Below are 19,046 nucleotides of genomic sequence, written 5' to 3' on the forward strand. Positions count from 1 at the left end.
CTTTAAGTACAAACTAAATTGAATATTTATAAACTGCATAATACTCGTTCACAACTATGTTTGATTAATCATGATAGATATAGTTTTACTTATGCACTAGCACAATCTTAGACGTACGAACACAAACACAAACTAATATGCTCTTATCGCTATGTAAACGAGCAACATGCATTAGAGTCTATCGAGCAGCGATATCTTACCTCGAACTCAACAGTCGTTCGGCCTCAGCGGCTGTCATGGCATCTGGCAAGCTATCATCGCGCGGCATAGCCGCGGCAGGAGCAGCAGCTGGGGCTGAAACTGGAGCTGGAGCTGGAGCTGGTGCAGGCGCTGTTGTTGGTGCCGGTGCAGGTGTTATATGCACCTTGATCATTTCGTCAATGGCATCGCCATTCAAGTGCTGGAGCATATCCTCTTCATCCTCGCCGGCGCTGGTGTCCGCATACTCCAGGTCTTGAAGCTCAAGTGCCGGTGCACAGCGTTCGGGCAAAACTGGTGCCTGCTCCTCCTCGTCCTCTTCCTCGTTGAGCACATCAACGTATTCAACGGCCAGCTGCTCGTCCTCTTCGTCCTCGTCGTTGAGTTCCTCCTCGTGAGGATCGATGGAGGCAATGGGCGCTATGCCTTTGACTGGTGACAGTTGAGGAGGAGTTTTAGTGCTGCATGTTTCATCGTTTCCTCCACCATTTAGCTCACTTTGCTGCTGGCCACTGCTGCGCCTGATGGGCGAGACCACGCCCACTGGCGGTGAATTAAAAGCGCCACGATGTAACGGCGATCCATCTACGCTTGTTGTCGGCGACTGCAACAGAGCTCGGGGAGCTGCGGCCATGGGTGGCTCCACCTGCTGCTGCTGCTGCTCCGGCACGATAATCGCATAGACTGTGCTGGATTCCTGAACGAATCCGTTGGCGCCATGGAACTTGCGCTGCATATCGCTCACCTTAGCCGTCACATACAGATCCGCCTCTGAGCTGAAAACCTCACGCGACTCGCTGCCATCGGGATTGAGGCGATAGCCAACGTCCACATAGTTGAGGCTGTCTGGCTGCTCCTGGCTCTCATCCCCAGGAGACTGCAGCTTCGCCTTGAGCCCTTGATCTTTGCCTTCGTCCAACCCGCCGCTCTCCTCCTGGCTGGCTGTCGAAATGATGCTAGGCGGCCGCTGACCCAATCCTGCGGCTGGCATATTCACGGTGATGCTGCTGCGCTTGTTGGCCACACGCTGCGGAGATCCGTTCACAGAGTTGGAGCTGGAATATTGATGCTGTTGCGACTGCTGTTGAACTACGGTTGGCTCATCCACAGACTTTTGACCTGCAATGAAGAATAAATGCAAAACTGAATTAACATCGAGTAGGTCAATGAGAGGAAATATTGTATGGCCCATTTTGAGACTCAAAAGTAAAATAAATACCTAAGAAAGGAACTACAAGCTCTCTATTTACATATAATATCTATCCCAGTCCCTTTTATAATAAAAAAGGCAACAATTTTTGTATTTCTCTTATTAAATATATATATTAGAATTCCCCTAGACCCGACGAAGGAATCGCTTATAGAGGAACGCCGAGCTGTGTCTACCTTTACGTCTCCCTGCTCATCAATCCTAAACTCTCTGTATATGCAGAGACCCTTCTCATAGAGTAGGGAATACAGCTCATCTCCCTCAGCTCTCCTCCCGCTCTATAACCAACTATCTATCGACCACATTTCCCATTTTGTCATCTAACACAAAAAGTTTATTGTTCAGCTAGACTAACGTACAAGATAAAAACCTATGGCTTGAATTTTTCATTCAGACAACAATTTGACCAAATCCTTTTGCATGTTGAGCAGCATGAAGATTCGCTCCTTTTGTGGATCCTTCGCAGCCGCATTGGCCTTCCGGTCGGCTTCAATCTGCCGATGGCGTGCATAGAATTCACGATAGCGCGTCAGCTCCAGTTCCAGATAGTCATCCGGTTTGTTTTTCCCCTGGCCATGTAACTCGTTCTTGATCGCCTCCAACAGATATTTCATATCCGTGCGCGCCTCCTCGTCGATGGGCCAGTGCTGGCGATGGCCACTGCAACTGGCCTGGTCATCGGCAACGCCTGGCTGACTCTTCTCCGAGTCCTGCGACTTGCCCATATGGCGGGGCACAAGTTTCGGTTTCAATTTGCATGTGACTTTGTGTGCGGGCTTTTGTGGCGGCTTTCGCGAGTTGGTGCCACCGAGAGAGCGGGAGCAGCACTGACCCGATTTGGTTCCCTGTCCGCAACAGTTGCCGCCTGATCTTACCAATTGTTGCTGTTGCTGCATCATCGATGACACATTCTGCCAGGCTGCCGAATTGGCCATCGCTCCCGAACAGCATATATAATTGTCGGCCTTCTCTGTGAAGTCAACCCAGCCCAATTTCAGGCCGGGCACCTCAGTGAAGACCCCGGTCAGACGCTTCTTGTGCAGGCATACGCTCAGGCGACTCATGTAAGCCTGCCGCAAACGCAGTTCGTCCAGTGTGAAGCTATTCATGCCGAGTATTTTCTTGTACCAGTGCGAGGCCAGCTGATACTCTGACGACTTGGTGCAAAATGCATCCTCTGGCTTTGGAGTCACGCTCAGGATCAGGCTAAAGTCGTTCTTAATTATTTGCTCCAACCCAAGCGTATCGTCATCGCTGTCCTGATTATAGAATCCGGTTTGGGCAGTTTTCTTTATGCTGATTTCGCTAGTCTTCTGACTTGCCGCATCCGACTTCTTCTGACGTACGGAGTGTTTGGATTTCTTCGTCTTCAAGTCACTCCCACCTGATCTCTCCATTTTGAGTGGGATCGGGAGGCAAGCTACCTAGCCAAAGACCTATATATATTGGATATTGGATGTCAGCTCTATAGTTGGCCACAGTGGAACAAGAAAACACAACTTATGGTAAATCACGATACGGGAACTGTGCTCAACAGCTCATGTCCAATGGAGTAAAATCAGTTCGGGCGCTGTGCGCAGTGTCTTTTAATTTTGTTGTTTAATTTTGAATGAATAAATCCAAAGTGCTGTCAATTGTTGCTAAATGTGTGAATGACAATAAATTCTTAAACTATTTTAAGAGGACAACAAGGACTCGTTATCTAGTAGCTAGAGCTTATATACTAAATTGGTCCGCCGCCAATGGAAATATCCCTGCTCCAGCACAAATCCTACGATGCTCAAGAGAATTCCAATGAACCACAAATAAAATGCGCCTTGCAAAATATCCAAAGTGAGCACAACACGTTTTTTACGCCACTCTGTGGTATCTGCAGCCGCGTCTTCTGTGTCCATGCCCGTCTGTTCATCCAGTTGCTCGAAAAACTCCTCAGATTCACCCGAAGACCGACTCCTGTGCAGCACATCCATTCGCAGCCAATGCTCGAAGAAGCCGTGCTCATAGAAAGCACTCAGCATATTCTGAAACTTATAGCGAAACGGCGATCCCAATGGCAGGATATAGGTGCCCGGCAAGGATCTCAGATACTGCTTGACAATATGATAGGTGGGACGTCCGACCTCAGAGTTATAGGTGACGGCCAGGAACTCTTTGGCTTTATCGTTACGCATAATGAAGGCTGCCTTCTTGTTCCGGCGACTGACAGAGAGCTCATAGAAGTGATCGGAGTCCTTGAGGGGATGCGCACGGTGGTTTTTAGTGAGCAGATCGAAATGTTCTTTGGAGAGTGACAAGTTGACGGCATTAAACATCGTTACTATTCCGTGTACTCTCAAACGAAGTGGCACCAACTGATCCAGAGTGTCTATCTCTTCCTCATAGCTTGGCTGCACAAAGCTGCTTTCCAGCTTGCCAAAGTAGATCGTCGTCAACACATAGCTGAACAAGATCCATCCCATGAGGAACATTCGTAGAGAACTAACACCCGAAAAGCGATCCACAGGTTGACCCAAAAGCGTCTTGAAAAGCATTTCACAACCATCGTACCAACGGCAACCAGTCTCTCCGATGATTTTCCATATTAAGTGGTATAAAACACTTGAGAGTACAACAGCAATCAGGAAGTTGGCCAGCAACAAGTGCCAAACCGCCCTCTGAAAGGCAGTCACAAAAATCAGATACTCTGGTCGCATTCGCGCTGCAGGAACCACTAGGCAGATGACGACTCGATTGTACGGATATAAATGCTCCACGTACGGTGAAATGCATTCTAGCACGAATCGCATGTTCAGTGCAATATGAGTCTCACCGTTTGTCAGATCCTTTACAACACCCGTGAAACTTCCATTGGGCAGGCAGCGACCATAAGCTTCATTATCTCTAGGCGTAACATATTTGGCTGTAGCATTTAGTTTTTTCGCTATAAGTCGAGCAACACTTCCATCAGTAGCCCTGTACCCATTGCTTTCAACTGGGTCCAAGGGCAGTGCTCGTAATGGATTACTGAACATCGAAAATCTCAATTCGAATCCCTTCAAATCTTTTAATTTATCAGCGTAGTAGACATTAGTGGAGGACAACTTTGTCAGCTCCAAGCCTTGTGCACCGAACGGTTGGAAGTCGTAGACAGTCTCTGGTCCGGTAATGGCCAAGCCAAAGAGCAACTGTTTGCTCCAACAGCCCTCGAATAGTTCTCTTAGCTGATCCTCACTTGCCTCGGCCCACACGAACAGATATTTATGGAAATGTCGTCGCTGCTGTCGAGGGTTCAGCATGTCCACGATACGACGGACCAGAGGCTGACCTCCGTCGCCAGCAGGAATCAGGAATATATTCATACTATTTGTCTCTCGAATCGGTTCTACTTCATGCGCCTCCAGGCTTCGCATGCAACTGGGCAACTGAGCTCCAATGCAAAGGTGTACATCCTGCTCCAACTCCAAATAGGAAGCAGAATTAGTAGCAACGCAGCTTACGCAGCGATAGATGTAGGTGATTTGAGCTGCTTCAGTTCTGGCGATGCGACAGCTGCTCTCTGACAGATTCAGTGCAGTATCAAAGGTTTTATTCCCAGTGCAGCTCGATATCCCAAGAAAAATACCAAATAAAATCCACATTTTAGCTTCAGCGATTGACCAACTGCTCCCGAACAGGTCGCAAAGAATTCTGAATGCTTCGTCAGTAAATTAATGCCATTTAAACATGCGTGTAGTTTTAATTAAGAAGCAATAAAAAAAACAACAGTAGTAAGGGTGCTTAAAGCCCCGAAATCCGACAATCAGCCAGTTGCTATGTTATTGACAAATTCTTCACAAAATCTATATACCCCACAATACATAAATGGCTTATTTAATCAACAATATGACAGACCTCCCGAGAGGCAAAGACACGGATATTTATTTAATAAAACAATTTCTAGTGTTACAATGTTCGCCCCGTTTGTTTAATAATATAATTATTTTGTTACTCTATTAGTGAGTTTGTTACTAACCTCGACAGGTTTCGAATAGTTTTCGTAGGCTGAGACACATTTTAATTCACAATAATCTTATTTCGCATTAGATTGGGCATTGTTCAGCACTAGAAGAAAGAATATTCTTAAGATGGACAACTTAAACTAAACCATGTTTACTGGACGACGCCAGTGAAAATATCCTCGTTCTATGAAAAAAACCAACACACTTAGAGCATGACCTATAATCAACAAATAAAACGAACCCTGAAGAATTCCTAAAGTGAGAACTACATGTTTCTTGGTCCACTCCAACTCATCTGCAGCATCTTCTGGGTCTAGGTCCGTCTGGTCATCGTCGGATTGGCCTGAAGTTCGACTCTTTTGCAGAATATCCATTCGCCTCCAATGCTCCAAGATACCGTGCTCATGGAGAGTACTGAAGATAAGTTGAAACTTGTAACGAAAAGCTGAGCCTATCGGTAGGATATAGGAGCCCGGTAGTGATCTGAGATACTGCCTGACAATATGATAACTGGGACGTCCATCAGAGCTAGAGGTGCGTGCCACGAATTCTTTGGCCACATCACTGCGTGTAACAAAGGCTGTTCTCTTGTTCTGCCGACTTTCTTTTAGTGTATAGAAGTTCTCGCTATCATTGATAGGATGTATTTTTGCGACTGCCATTAGCTGATTAAATTGACGTTCCGGTAGTGCTGGGCGAGCAGCGTCTAGCAACGAATTTATACCGTGTACTTGTAATCCAAGTGACATAAACTCGTCCAGCGTATCTATCTGCTCCTCATAACTTGACTGGACAAAGGTACTTTCCAGCTTGCCAAAGTATATCGTAGTTAACACATAGCTGAATAGGATCCATCCGATGAGAGATATCCGTAGGGAGCTAATTCTCGTAAAATGATCCACAGGCTGGCCTAAATGTGTTTTGAAGAGAATTTCAAAAACGTCGTACCAACGGCCACGTGGCTCCCCGACAATTTTCTCCAAAAACCATTGCAATACAACATTGACCACAAGAACTGCCAGGAAGCTAGCGAGAAGCAGATGCCACACAGACCTCTGGAAGGCAGTGACAAAGATCCGGAACTCCGGCTGCATACCTGCTGCAGGCACCACCAAAACTATTTTCAGTCGGGAGTAAGGATACATGTACTCCACACGAGACAAGAAACACTCCCATATTAATCGAATGTTCATTGCAAAATGAGTATCACCATTTATGATATCCTTAGCGACACCTGTGAAGCTCCCATTGGGCAGGCAACGTCCATAAGCGTCATTATCACTAGGCTTAACATATCGGGCTGTTGCATTTAGTTTTTTTGCTATAAGTCGGGCAACGCTCCCATCGATTGCCTGATAGCCCTTGCTCTCAACTGGTTCCAAAGGTAGTGCCCGCAGCGGATTAACGAACATTGAGAAGCGAAGCTCAAATCCCTTCAAATCTTTTAATTTATCAACGTAGTAGACATTAGTGCCGGAGATTAACTTTGTCAGCTCCAAGCCGTGGTCACCAAACGGTTGGAAGTCGTAGACAGTCTCTGGTCCGGTAATGGCCAAGCCAAAGAGCAACTGCTTGCTCCAACAGCCCTCGAATAGTTCTCTTAGCTGATCCTCACTTGCCTCGGGCCACACGAACAGATATTTATGGAAATGTCGGCGCTGCTGTCGAGGGTTCAGCATGTCCACGATACGACGGACCAGAGGCTGACCTCCGTTGCCAGCAGGAATCAGGAATATATTCATGCTGTTTGTCTCCCGAATCGGTTCAACTTCATGCGCCTCCAGGCTTCGCATGCAACTGGGCAACTGAGCTCCAATGCAAAGGTGTACATTCTGCTCCAACTCCAAATAGGAAGCAGAATTAGTAGCAACGCAGCTAACGCAGCGATAGATGTAGGTGATTTGGGCGGCTTCATTTCTGGCAATGTGGCAACTTTTGCCTGCCATATCTTTGGTACTTTGGAGTTCCGAGCTCGAGCAGATGAGCAAGCCAAGCAAAAGACCAAGCACTTTCCACATGTTGATAGTGTCGACTGACCCAAAATAACGAGCAAATCTACAAGGCTATAACGTGGAAGAAGGCGCCGGCCCTTGCGTATACTTAACGCCAATTAGGAATCAGCCGTGTCTTAGTTTGACAACCATGAATACTTAATGTGGGAGCGATAAAAGTGAATAGCAAGGGCGACTGCGTGCCAATGGGGAGAGTGAGGTCGCGTTCTCATTCGCATTTGAATGCACAGTCAGAGTAAATGCATTTCCGCCCAAGTAAATAAACTTAAATAAACGATTACGAAAAGAAAAACAAATAAACGAAAGAACGAAGGTCAGCTGGGAAGTGAAAAGCAGCTTCGATTTGAATTAACGATGCTAAAGTCTAGGCGAAAGAGCACATTTGCAGATGTGCTCAAAATCAGCAGCAAAACAATAATAAATAATTTGGAATCGACGCAGAAGAAATGCCAAAAGGCGTGTTAAGAATATATAGAATAAAATAGAAAACATTTTCCATTGAGAAACGCCAAAAAGTATATCCATCAACAATAGAGAGCAAATCGTTTCAGTCGTTGACTATTTTGACACTCGTTCATCAATCAAAAGGGGTATATCGGTTTGGTGGCGTATCCCGCAAATGAGCACTGTGAACGAGTATTTAGCAGTCGGTAGAGCTCGTTCGCAGCATTTTTACTTCTTTTTTTTTTCATTTTTTTATTTCTGTCGCTAGACAATTTTAGAATGAATTTCTAAAATTGTTAGCATCCGAAATTGCCTTCAGCGTTGTTGTTATTGTTTCTTTTTCTGCTGTTGTTGTTGTATGTTTTATTTTGAGATCTTGTTGCTATGTTGCAATAATGCCAAAAGCCACAAACAACTGAATGCGTTACACAAATATTTTTCGACAAGCCCTTGCGATATTTTCTATGGCATAAAGAAGCCCTTAGATAAGTCAAGTGAAATTCGAGTAACATAGAAAAATTCACTTGAAAAACAAAGCAGAGCTATCAATTTAGGCAACCTTGATGAACCCAAAATCTAAAATCTTTGCCCATATCTTTTGCACTTTTAAGTAGCCGCACACGAGCATAATCAACTCATAATGTGAAACCTTCAACTAAACACATATCGAACATCTCAAGTAATATTCAATCACGCTTCGAACACATGTCCATGATAATGCTAGCGATTAATCGTAAATCTTTATATTTGTTCATACTGCCAAATCATTTGAAGACGCACAACACAATTGAATTCATTTTTACACTGTTTTGTCTGTTTTTGGATTTCAACTTTTTTCACAATTTATCTTTAAATAATTTTGATTTTCAGGTTTCTAATATTCGTTTTTAATTAAATGTATTTGGTGTTTGGGCAATTGAAATGCGAACGGAGCATCAAATTATTTTGAATTCTTGATGCTTTATCAATGGAAACGCCACCGAAACGCGACATTAACTAAAATGATCAAGCGCAAAATTTTGTAAGATTGAAAGAATTTTTGTTTGATCGGCTACAGTTGCAAATGAGCAAGAAATCGGGGCTCTCTCTCTCGCACACACTGATGCTCACACGCTCTCTCTCTCACTCCCTCTCTCTCTATTATTCTCTTTCTCTCTTTCTTGCTCTCTGTTCGCACTTTTTGGCAAACTGCCCACTGCTGGGGGGATTCGCAGACAGGCAGCAGCCAGACAGCCAAAAAGTTTCGTTTCACAGGGTGGTGAACGGCGGACAGGGTGTCACAGGTAAGCAACTCATTAAGATGTAGGTGTTTTATATATATTTTCTTTAAGAATTAGCTTTTGAATAGAGGGTAGGTATTGCCAAGCGAGGCGCCAGATACAGAAATCATTAATATGTATTTAATTTTTAGCTATATAAATATTGCAATAGCCACAGGAAATGCTGCTTGGGTGGGCAAGCATCTGAAAAGAAAATCTTATGTCCAATAACCAAGCCAAGTGGCTGTCAAAAATCCACGCAATTCGAGGCCATTAACCTCAATGGGTATACATTAAATGATAGCACAGATCGGGCTTAACTAACAGATGCCCTATACATAAATATAACCATATATATAACTATAAGTTAGTCTAATTTCTGTTAATGTTGGCACAAATTAATAAATGCAAACGCATATATAAAATAAATATATTACAATATATTTATAATAATAAACCACATTATATTTAGATAGATATTTTCTGGAAATGTTGACTAAATTCATAAACTATTTGCATTTCTCAATATAATGAAGAATATTACAGTACAAGATCAGCTGGCGCCATCTATGGGAAATACAATGACAAAAGCTTTACAGTGGTTGTAGCACTTGCTAATGCGAAGTCCTAACTTGTGTGGTTGGTGTCTACGCTAAAAATCTTGTGTCGCCCTGTTGAGCAACTTCTACAGATGCAGCGCTCCAGCCGAATCTGTGCGGACAAGGAGACAGAGCGACGAATAAAGAGACAAACAGAGAGATAGAAAACAGACAGACAGACAGACTCTCCCAAAAATGTCAATAAGGCATATGAATGGATTAACCAAAAACAAGACACATCTGTCTACGCAGCAGACGTTGATGCTTTGTCTCTTTAATTATATAAATATCTATATAAATATGTGCATAGCGAACATAAAAGTGGAGCAAAGCTGTCAAACGTTTTGGCAGACGCGATATATATTTTCAAAGAGACGTATAGACTAGAGGATTTGCGTTGATATTAGTGTTGCATATGCGGTCTGCCTCGTGCCCCCCGTGCCTCTGTCCCATCTGCTGCTCTAGTCAAGTCCTCTTCATTTTATTTTATTTATAAACTCATGCGAGTCGTGCGAGGGGCTCCCCCCTCCTTTCCTGTTCCCATTCATGTGTGCTGCTGCGAATTCTATGCCCAAACAACTCAAAGGCATATGCAATTCTAATAGGAATATTATAATTAAGATCTAAAGCGAAATTGTTTTTAAAATGCAGTGCTTTAGCTTGCAAATTGGTTAATGCTAAATTTCTTATATAGAAACATGACAGGGCATATATTTTCATATACATTTTATATATGAGGGAATATCAAATTTGTCTGTTTTTTAAATCACCGTCTCGGGTTCAATTGAGTCAAGATTGGGGCTGGGTGGGCATATTGCCTCACGTTAATTGGGACTTTCATAATAACTGCCTTCAACAACAACAACAATGTGATCAATAATCAAGGTAAAGCCACGCCCACCCAGCGTGGAGCACTTGAGAATTATGAATTAAAAAATGTTGCAAGCCTCAATGCACTTCATTTGATTTCGCTTTCCTAGAAACAGCTGCGCAGATAGGCAGCTCGCAGAGCTACGCATCCAGTGGGAATTATCAGAGACACGTTTGCCAGACAGTGCTGGCCATCTAGCCATTTTATGGACAGATCTAGCCTATTCTCTTTCCGTTTCTCTTTAACTAACTTAAACGCAAATGCTCGTAACGCATCTCTGTGGTCTGTAATCTAGAATTAATTCAATTTCATGCATGGGAACGGGAGAGGCAAAAATGTGGCGTCTCAGTCAATGGCTGGACATATCAAGAGAATCCCAACAAAGTCTTTGCACACAGACAGAGATAGAGCGAGAGAGAGAGAGAGAGAGATGGTCGATAGCAGATTGCTGCATTGCAAACTGAAGACGAGGAGGAGATGAAGCTTGGAATGCTGCTGCCCGAGCCGTGGGGGCTGCATTTGATATGCCTGCTGTGTTTGACCCATATTGGAATGCGCCTCGTCCGCTGCCTCTGCCGCTGCTACCTCTGGAGTCAAACTGAAAACAAACTGCAATAGGAAGAAGGAGCCGCACAAAGGGGGGCGCACGATTGCAGTCACGAATTGTGTGCAGTTTAAAAAGAATGTTACAATAAACGCTGAGCTGACTCGCCTCTAAGGGCAGCAAATGGGCGACCAATGTGCGCACAAATCTAACGTCGACTCGCCGCGAACTCCGTCTCTCTCTCCCTCTCGCTCTCTCTGTTTCTAGTCTATACCTAGGCCCAGGGGCTCTCAACACACACACACACACAGCAGCTGAGGTGCTTGAACTTAGGAGCGAGAACTAGGAAGCGACTGCATAGCCCACTGCACAATACTCGTTCGAGAACTAAAAGCAACTGAGCTGCCGAGTATATAAGGTGTTCTGATATGCAATGGATCAAATGAGTAAAACTCAAATAGTTTGTGGGCATATCTGTATACCAGGTGAGGTAGTAGACATTTGTTAAATAAAGTCTATACAGTGGATTTCCAGTTTCTAGAGTTACAATATTATTTTATCTATAATTTATGGACATATTTGTAAGCAAAAAGATCGTAGCACAAAAAATAGCGACTTTTCTACATCCCTAGAGATCGTAGATATATAATTTTATAACGGTTAACTACAAGCCATTTACAAAGGATGCTGGTGCTACAACCATAGATAGTGTATTTCCCCCATTCCTAGAGATCGTAGATAATTTTATATGGATCTATATAGATTGATTGTCTATTTTAAATGAAGAGCTATTAGTTTATAGTATTATGTATGCATATAGAGACCCTTGTTATATTCCATAGACTCTAGATAAGTAGTTTTAGTTTTCTGCTGTATATACATACATATATAAATAATAAATTCTCAATATCAACTCTACAGAATCCAGCTTTGACTTGATACAGATTACCTTCCATTCGTCTCTTTGCCCTCATTACTACTTCAAGTTTTACTCTTGGTTAATTTATAATAATTTTTAGCTTAATAATTTCAAGCCTACCTTCGTTCTCGCTGCGGCGTCGTCGTCTTGGCACACTGTTGTATTTGCTCTGATAATGCTCATTATCGGACTTCTCTGTGGATTCATTCTCCTGCTTCTCGTCCTCCGTGTAAACGGGTGAGGAGGGGCCCGACGATGCGCTGGCCTGGTCTGGCGAGGCAGAGGTCGCTGAATTGGTGCTGCCGCTGAGTCCATTACTGTTGCCTATGTCGCGTGCTCCGCCCACAGGGGCATCGATAGAGCCTCGCTTGGCCGCCTGCAGATGGACGCTGGTGGGCGAGGCGCAGGATGAGGGCGTCGAGCAAGTGACTGGCACTGCATCCTCAATCAGATCAATGGATTTCTTGCGCGGCTTCTCAGGTGGCACAGGTGCACTTTGCTGTTGCTGCTGCTCCTGTTGCAACAGCGCCGAGCGTTGCATGGCCGCCGTCACAGCTGCCGATTTGGCTGGTGGTGGCGGAGGCGCTGCCTCGGCGCATTTGTTAGTCGCTGCGTTGTACTTAACGGGACTTACGTTCTTTGGCTTAACGGCTGGAATGGGCGGCAAGGGGGGCGACTTGACGGGGCTACCAATTTTGCCACTTCGAGGCTTGATCTCGGGTGGAATCGAGGACGGCGGCAGCGGCGTGGCAACGTTCGCAGCTCCAGCAACCACCATCGCATGCTGCCGCAGCTCCGGACTCGCCTTGGGTGTTCGCTCCACATCCATAATTAGGCCCGTGCCGGGCACCGTGCGTATGATATCGCAACGATTGAGATCGCTGTGCGTGCGCGTTGTCTTTGTCTTGGTGAAGTGCGAGGTCCACTTCTTTTGCTTCTCGATGAGCTCCCTCGAATTGAATTTGCGTTCGGGCTTCTCTGGCTTATCGCCGCCGCCGCCGCCTCCCCCTCCCCCTCCCACTCCCACTACGCCGCTGCTGGCAAAGAGTGCACTGACCGAACCACTCGACGGCGGCGTCACAGCCACGGAGTTCAGCTCCTCCGACTTCAGTCGCGCGAGATTGTGTGATGGATATTTGGCAGCTGGCGTGGAATCCACTATAAATTTACTGTTATTCAGGCGATCCACACAGTTTTGTGAAATATTGTTGCCCTGATTGAGGCTGGCGCCAGATGGGAATGGTATGCGTCGCTTCGGCGGCGACTGTGAACGGTCCGAGGAGCGCGACGAGGAACGATCGGAGCCTTCGTACAGATTATCCTCACGTGAATTGCTGCGCAACAGCCGTGAGCTCACATTCGTGTTGGACTCCACGCCCAGCTTCTCGAAGAGCGCGCGAGCATTGTTGAATCTGGCCGAGTGGGATTCGGTGCGCACATTTGTTGTTGGATTGGCCGCAGCTGCGGCGGCGGCCGCTGCGTGCGCCGCTGCAACGGCGCTCAGCTGCTCCACCGGCTGAATCTCAATGGGCTTCCGCTGGAATATGTTGGCAATCTGAGAGACTTTCCCAACGGGAGCGGGCGCATGCTGCATGGGCTTCTCCATGCTGGATCTAAAAAGAGGCAACCAGGAAACGCAAATTAGATAATGTTTCGCTTGAGCTATGAGTAATTACAGTTATTTTTGCTATAGATTAGATATATAATAAACGTTTCTGTGTTGGATCTAAAAATTAATGTTCATACTTGGTCTAAAAGTAAAGTATGTATGGTCTAAAAGTAGTATGTGGACATGTCTAAAGCTTGTCTAAAAATGTACATGTACGGTCTAAAATATATGTAATGCTAAAATGGTAGAAAGGTAGATAGCAATAAATATTAGTGAATATAACTATAAATATTATTTTAGTTAATATGATGACTAATAAATAATATGATTGTTTAAAATTATTCAATCTGAATATACAAATAATTGATAAAAATTAAAAATAATGAATATACTTCATTTTTATTTTCATTTTTCGTCTATGACTAATTGATTGATACCAAAACAAAAAAAAAATAGTTTGCCTTCTGTGACAAAATCGTGAGTGTTACCTGTGCCATTATTGCACCTTTGCTTTAGCTTTCGTTACACTTTTCACCTGCCGCTTTCAATATAATTTAATACAATATTCACTATTGCTATGGGTTTTTCTTTATTAACAAATTCCGTTTCTCTGGATGGGTCTGATCGACTGCTAAGCACCGCTTGTGAAAGTCTTTGGCAACGTTTACGAACAAACTAAGCCCAAGTGTGTTTAAGATTGCTTAAAAGGCGTTGCCAGCTAGCTAAGGTCAAAGAGAGAGAGAGGGAGAGAGAGGCAGAGAGAGGTAGAGCAAACTGAAACAGAAAGAGAGCGAGCGAGTGAGGTGTGTGGAAGCAAAAGCAAATAATTTTTGCATCGACATTGAAAGCAATTTACTGTTTGTTTTTTCTGCTCCGTATTTTTGTTACTTTTTGCCTCCACTGATAGGGTAAAGGTAATTGTTATCGGTACACCCAGCGTATGGGCATTAATTTATAGATGTGCCGAAGCGAGTCTTAGAGTACGCTACAGCGATTGCCGGAGTGTGAGTAATCACTCATAATGAAAACAAATGAGTATGTGACGAACAGGTATCACCGACTGCCTAATACTTGTTCGCGATCTGCATAAAAAGGTCAATAACTATTTGTCTAGTTTCATAGAAAGTTTAGCACCTTTCGCATTAGACATGCTTTTATATGGAAAACTGCGAAAGATCTATTGGTGACGAGTATATATTGACTATATTATATTCGAAGGTTTAACTATCTAGTCACTTAAATGATATTATGTCTCTTAGAATTAGTGTATACTATACGTTACTATATAATATACCATATACTATATACTTTTTCTCGATTCGCCATGCCTTTAGCGTGCCTGCCTGGAAAATCTTAGAAGATTACTTAATGAGGCTCCCAATTTATAGCTTCTCTAGCCTCAATAGCGTTGACAAACAAATACAAAGACGCACAGACAACAACATGTCCATTACACAACGCCCATATACTCCTTCAACTGCCTGAACAAGTAGCAAATAAAAGAGCTTCATCGAAAGTGTTATCAGATTTGGATTTTCAACAAAAATAAAATGCTGAATAATCGCATTATACAAGAGCCGCAGCAAGCACTAATTTAAACAAGTTGAGCAAACTAGTTGAGCACAATGCATAATGAGTAATGTTCAGGCACGAACATAAGGATTGGATTGGTGATCATTTCGTCAAGAATATTAACAATCATCATATTTGTATTTGTCCTGTATATTATTAAGATTTCCACAGGCAACAATTCACACACTTGGCCCCCCACAGAATGTTCAGGCATGAACATATGAATATACGATGATCGTATACATGCCTCCGACGCACTCAGCGACTAGCAGGTAGTGCGCTGTGATAGCGATAAGGGCCACATGTACGGACTGCATAAATATACAAATGAAGACCCTTGCAACCCCAGAGTCAGATTACGAAGGAGACGAGCGCTGAGCCTTACAAACTCAGCGATAGGATAAGAATAGCTAATAGACCAACGCGGAGTCTTACACACTCAGCGATAAGATAAGAATATGTAATAGTCCAATGCTGAGCCTTACACACTCAGCAATAGATACATTAGATTTAAGGGTTGAAATTATACATGAGTCTGGGTATATAAACCCAGGCTCAGAATAATAAAGATCAATACGAAACTAAACATCATCATAGTCAAGTGTATTCGTTCATGGTCCTTCGAGCCGGATGAAGTATTTTAATACTTCAATGCAGTCCATAAGGAAAAGTGTTTGTGTTTAGTACAAAGTGAAGTGCTAAATAATAGTAGATTTGTGCATTGGCTTACCAACCCAAGCTGTGAGTCGAGGCACAGCAAGATCAACCTAGTGATCAAAACAAAAAAAACCTCCAACGGGAAAAGCCAATGGATCTACAATAAACACACAACTGTGTCGTCAACCATCAATATTTAACAAGAAATATTTGATGGCATAATGGCAGAATTCAGGACCAAAGTTGCCGATCACGCCATAGACACAGGCCAACTTCATAGCTGGGCAACGATACCGGAAACATCAACGCAAGAGATGTTTTTATTCGGTTGGTCGAGCCCAATGGTGAAGTTGCTTAACCTTTTGCACAAAAGAGTTCAAAGAGTATGGCTGCATATTGAAGAAGTGCAGGCCAACATTGAGCTCAGCAACCAGGAGGATGCTCTAGATAGCAAAGAAACGCTAGAGTTCCTCTGGAATAAAGTCCAGTCAACGCTTACCGATTTGGAGGATAAATATGATAAGCGTGCCCATGAAATCGATGGCATAGACGCACTGGAAGTCAAAGTGTACACAGTGTCTAAAAGGCTGGAAAGAAAAATAAGTACACTGCAAAACATAAAAGAAGACACTCCAAAGCGACAGAGACCAACACTTCCTTACTTTAATGGAAGTCCTAAGGCGTGGCCGACGTTCTTCGAGCAGTTCACCAAAATAATCCACAACAGAAAGGATATCAGCGACAAAACGAAACTGCTATACTTGCAAATGTATGTCAAAGGAGAAGATGTACAAATGATAAGCAATTTCGCAATGGGAAAAGGTAACTACAAGTTAGCGTGGGACTGTTTATGCAGACGCTACAAACGTTATTTGCCAGTGGACAAGGAACTGCTGAAGAATGATGATGAAGGCAGTATCCGAAATTACGTGAGCACCTCCGATAACAGTGACGAGGTCACCGCTGATGAGATGCTAGCATCTCAGGCAGCTTTGGATGCAATTGTGTTCAAAAAGTGGGATTTCAACCCGCCGGCAAGCCCCCACATGGGAAGATATATAACTGAATCTACAGAACAAGAAAATAAACTTCAAGTAGTAACAACAAAAACAAAGCAGGGTGAAGACAAGAGATCAATAAAGAAGATCTGGGCTCCACCAACTCCGACATTGGATTCGGAGGGCATAGAAGATGAGGACAAGAATGGAATTTCTGCCACAACTTCGACATCGACGTTGAGTATCGCTGAAGATACATCAACAGATATCCAATTGGAAGTTCGACCAATGGATGATATTTCCACAGTTGGCAGCACGACGGAAGAGCAAACTTCTGCGGAGACTGCAACAGCGGCTGGATGTGCAGCTGAAGAGAACAGCGACAATACCGACTCAAACTCTCCAGTGATGACCACAGCAGCGCTACCAACTATGGAGATTAAAACTGCAAGTACAATTACATCGGAAAGGGATTCAATTGGAAGTAGCAGCAACATTTTAAAGGAAACAACCATAATTACTACAAGCGAATCAATATCTGTTCTAAAGCATCAGGATCAAACGAACGATATATACCATTTGGAGGCTTTGGCTTCGGCAACAATGAAACGATTGACAACTTCCTCAACAGATGCACTCAGCTATACTAATGTAACAAATGATGACACCCAAAAGCCGCGGAAGTTTTTCAAAGAGGCTCGACTTCACTTGGCATGGGAGCCGCCACCTAAGCAAAAGTCCAAGGTACTGGTGGCACACTCGGTTTATCTGGATGTCACACTCTCTGGGCCCCGCAGAATGTTCAGGCACGAACATAAGGATTGGATTGGTGATCATTTCGTCAAGAATATTAACAATCATCATATTTGTATTTGTCCTGTATATTATTAAGATTTCCACAGGCAACAATTCACACACTTGGCCCCCCACAGAATGTTCAGGCATGAACATATGAATATACGATGATCGTATACATGCCTCCGACGCACTCAGCGACTAGCAGGTAGTGCGCTGTGATAGCGATAAGGGCCACATGTACGGACTGCATAAATATACAAATGAAGACCCTTGCAACCCCAGAGTCAGATTACGAAGGAGACGAGCGCTGAGCCTTACAAACTCAGCGATAGGATAAGAATAGCTAATAGACCAACGCGGAGTCTTACACACTCAGCGATAAGATAAGAATATGTAATAGTCCAATGCTGAGCCTTACACACTCAGCAATAGATACATTAGATTTAAGGGTTGAAATTATACATGAGTCTGGGTATATAAACCCAGGCTCAGAATAATAAAGATCAATACGAAACTAAACACCATCTTAGTCAAGTGTATTCGTTCAAGTAATGAATAATGAACAATGAATATTATGTACACAACAAATTGGAGTCACTTGTTTTTGACTTGTATATTTATTTGTTTTATGACAAAATTATCAGAAAGTCAATAAGACTGCAGCAATAAATGACGGCGAGGGGCAAACAAATGGCACAGATAGCGAACGGACAGACAGACAGACACGACAGACACGACACAGACACAATGCACAGAATTGTGCACTACATGGAAGCGCAGACAAAGTTGGGCCACATAACTTGTTACAATGCAAGAGAACAAAGAAATATAGACCAAAGCACACACACACACACACACACGCACACCATAGACACATTGAGACTGACACGAGCAGCGCTGCGTTTATCTAATCTGCAGCTAAAGTTGTTATGGCATTTGCGGCCATGAACAAGATAAAACTAAGCAGAGCTGAGATAAAAATATTCTCTGATCTGGTTATACTGACTATATGTATAGTATATGCTATGCTAGTTAGTACAATGCAGGAGAGCGCGTGATAAGCGATAAGCACAGCTGATAAAACGTGCTGCGGTGGCTGCATTTCAAATATCACGTATACGACACGTTTGCCACAAGGAAATGCTGCGCGGCCAAGACACGAAACCCCAAAATAATGGCATTCTCAGTCATTAATATTGAAGTCCAATTCAAATATATCAAATTACTCATAATTTGCGCTCAATCAATTGTGGAGCACAGCAATTAACGAGCAAACACAACACTCATATTAAGGCAAGCAGACAAACAAACAAAATCTATTTGATCGTGTTTACACTTTGCGCCATAATAATTTGCAGTAATACTAATACTAATACTAA

At 43.6% G+C, this 19,046-nt stretch overlaps 5 protein-coding genes across 17 annotated transcripts in view; 1 reads left to right on the forward strand and 4 right to left on the reverse strand.

Annotated features, from left to right (window-relative positions):
• Spn (protein phosphatase 1 regulatory subunit spinophilin) overlaps positions 1–19,046 on the reverse strand; it is a 43,393-nt gene that overhangs the window by 11,619 nt on the left and 12,728 nt on the right. For 12 of the 13 annotated variants that reach the window (XM_089259434.1, XM_018099970.3, XM_018099966.3 and 9 more), the window contains exons 3-4: positions 12,154–13,646; positions 201–1,317 (exon numbers count right to left, since the gene is read on the reverse strand). In XM_089259434.1, coding sequence (XP_089115560.1) covers positions 201–1,317; positions 12,154–13,639 — 2,603 coding nt within the window. In that variant the 5' untranslated portion in view covers positions 13,640–13,646. Of the gene's footprint in view, positions 1–200; positions 1,318–12,153; positions 13,647–14,130; positions 14,296–19,046 lie in introns of those variants that run through there. The other variant, XM_018099964.3, reaches the window with a different exon arrangement.
• On the reverse strand, positions 1,206–8,962 carry LOC149091341 (uncharacterized). Its single transcript, XM_089259439.1, has 2 exons — positions 5,400–8,962; positions 1,206–1,317 (listed from the first exon to the last, which is right to left on the reverse strand). The coding sequence occupies exon 1, from the start codon at positions 7,401–7,403 to the stop codon at positions 5,526–5,528; it is 1,878 nt and encodes a 625-aa protein (XP_089115565.1). The 5' UTR covers positions 7,404–8,962; the 3' UTR covers positions 1,206–1,317; positions 5,400–5,525.
• On the reverse strand, positions 1,722–3,065 carry LOC108650730 (uncharacterized). The gene is made up of 2 exons (XM_018099995.3): positions 2,934–3,065; positions 1,722–2,844 (listed from the first exon to the last, which is right to left on the reverse strand). Exon 2 carries the CDS (start codon positions 2,803–2,805, stop codon positions 1,795–1,797), a length of 1,011 nt encoding a protein of 336 aa, XP_017955484.1. The 5' UTR covers positions 2,806–2,844; positions 2,934–3,065; the 3' UTR covers positions 1,722–1,794.
• On the reverse strand, positions 3,114–5,140 carry Ir68b (Ionotropic receptor 68b). Its single transcript, XM_018099179.3, has one exon. The coding sequence runs from the start codon at positions 5,023–5,025 to the stop codon at positions 3,118–3,120; it is 1,908 nt and encodes a 635-aa protein (XP_017954668.3). The 5' UTR covers positions 5,026–5,140; the 3' UTR covers positions 3,114–3,117.
• LOC149091342 (uncharacterized) lies at positions 15,800–17,760 on the forward strand. Its single transcript, XM_089259219.1, has one exon. The coding sequence runs from the start codon at positions 16,093–16,095 to the stop codon at positions 17,758–17,760; it is 1,668 nt and encodes a 555-aa protein (XP_089115345.1). The 5' UTR covers positions 15,800–16,092.

The sequence above is a fragment of the Drosophila navojoa genome, chromosome 4 (assembly GCF_054131105.1).
Source record: "Drosophila navojoa isolate 15081-1374.11 chromosome 4, UAZ_NAV_1.0, whole genome shotgun sequence".
Lineage (NCBI taxonomy): Eukaryota > Metazoa > Arthropoda > Insecta > Diptera > Drosophilidae > Drosophila > Drosophila navojoa.

Excerpts from the sequence above, each read along its gene's own strand:
- LOC108650730 (XM_018099995.3), bottom strand. The coding sequence starts at position 2,805 with ATGGAGAGATCAGGTGGGAGTGACTTGAAGACGAAGAAATCCAAACAC.
- Ir68b (XM_018099179.3), bottom strand. The coding sequence starts at position 5,025 with ATGTGGATTTTATTTGGTATTTTTCTTGGGATATCGAGCTGCACTGGG.
- LOC149091341 (XM_089259439.1), bottom strand. The coding sequence starts at position 7,403 with ATGTGGAAAGTGCTTGGTCTTTTGCTTGGCTTGCTCATCTGCTCGAGC.
- LOC149091342 (XM_089259219.1), top strand. The coding sequence starts at position 16,093 with ATGGCAGAATTCAGGACCAAAGTTGCCGATCACGCCATAGACACAGGC.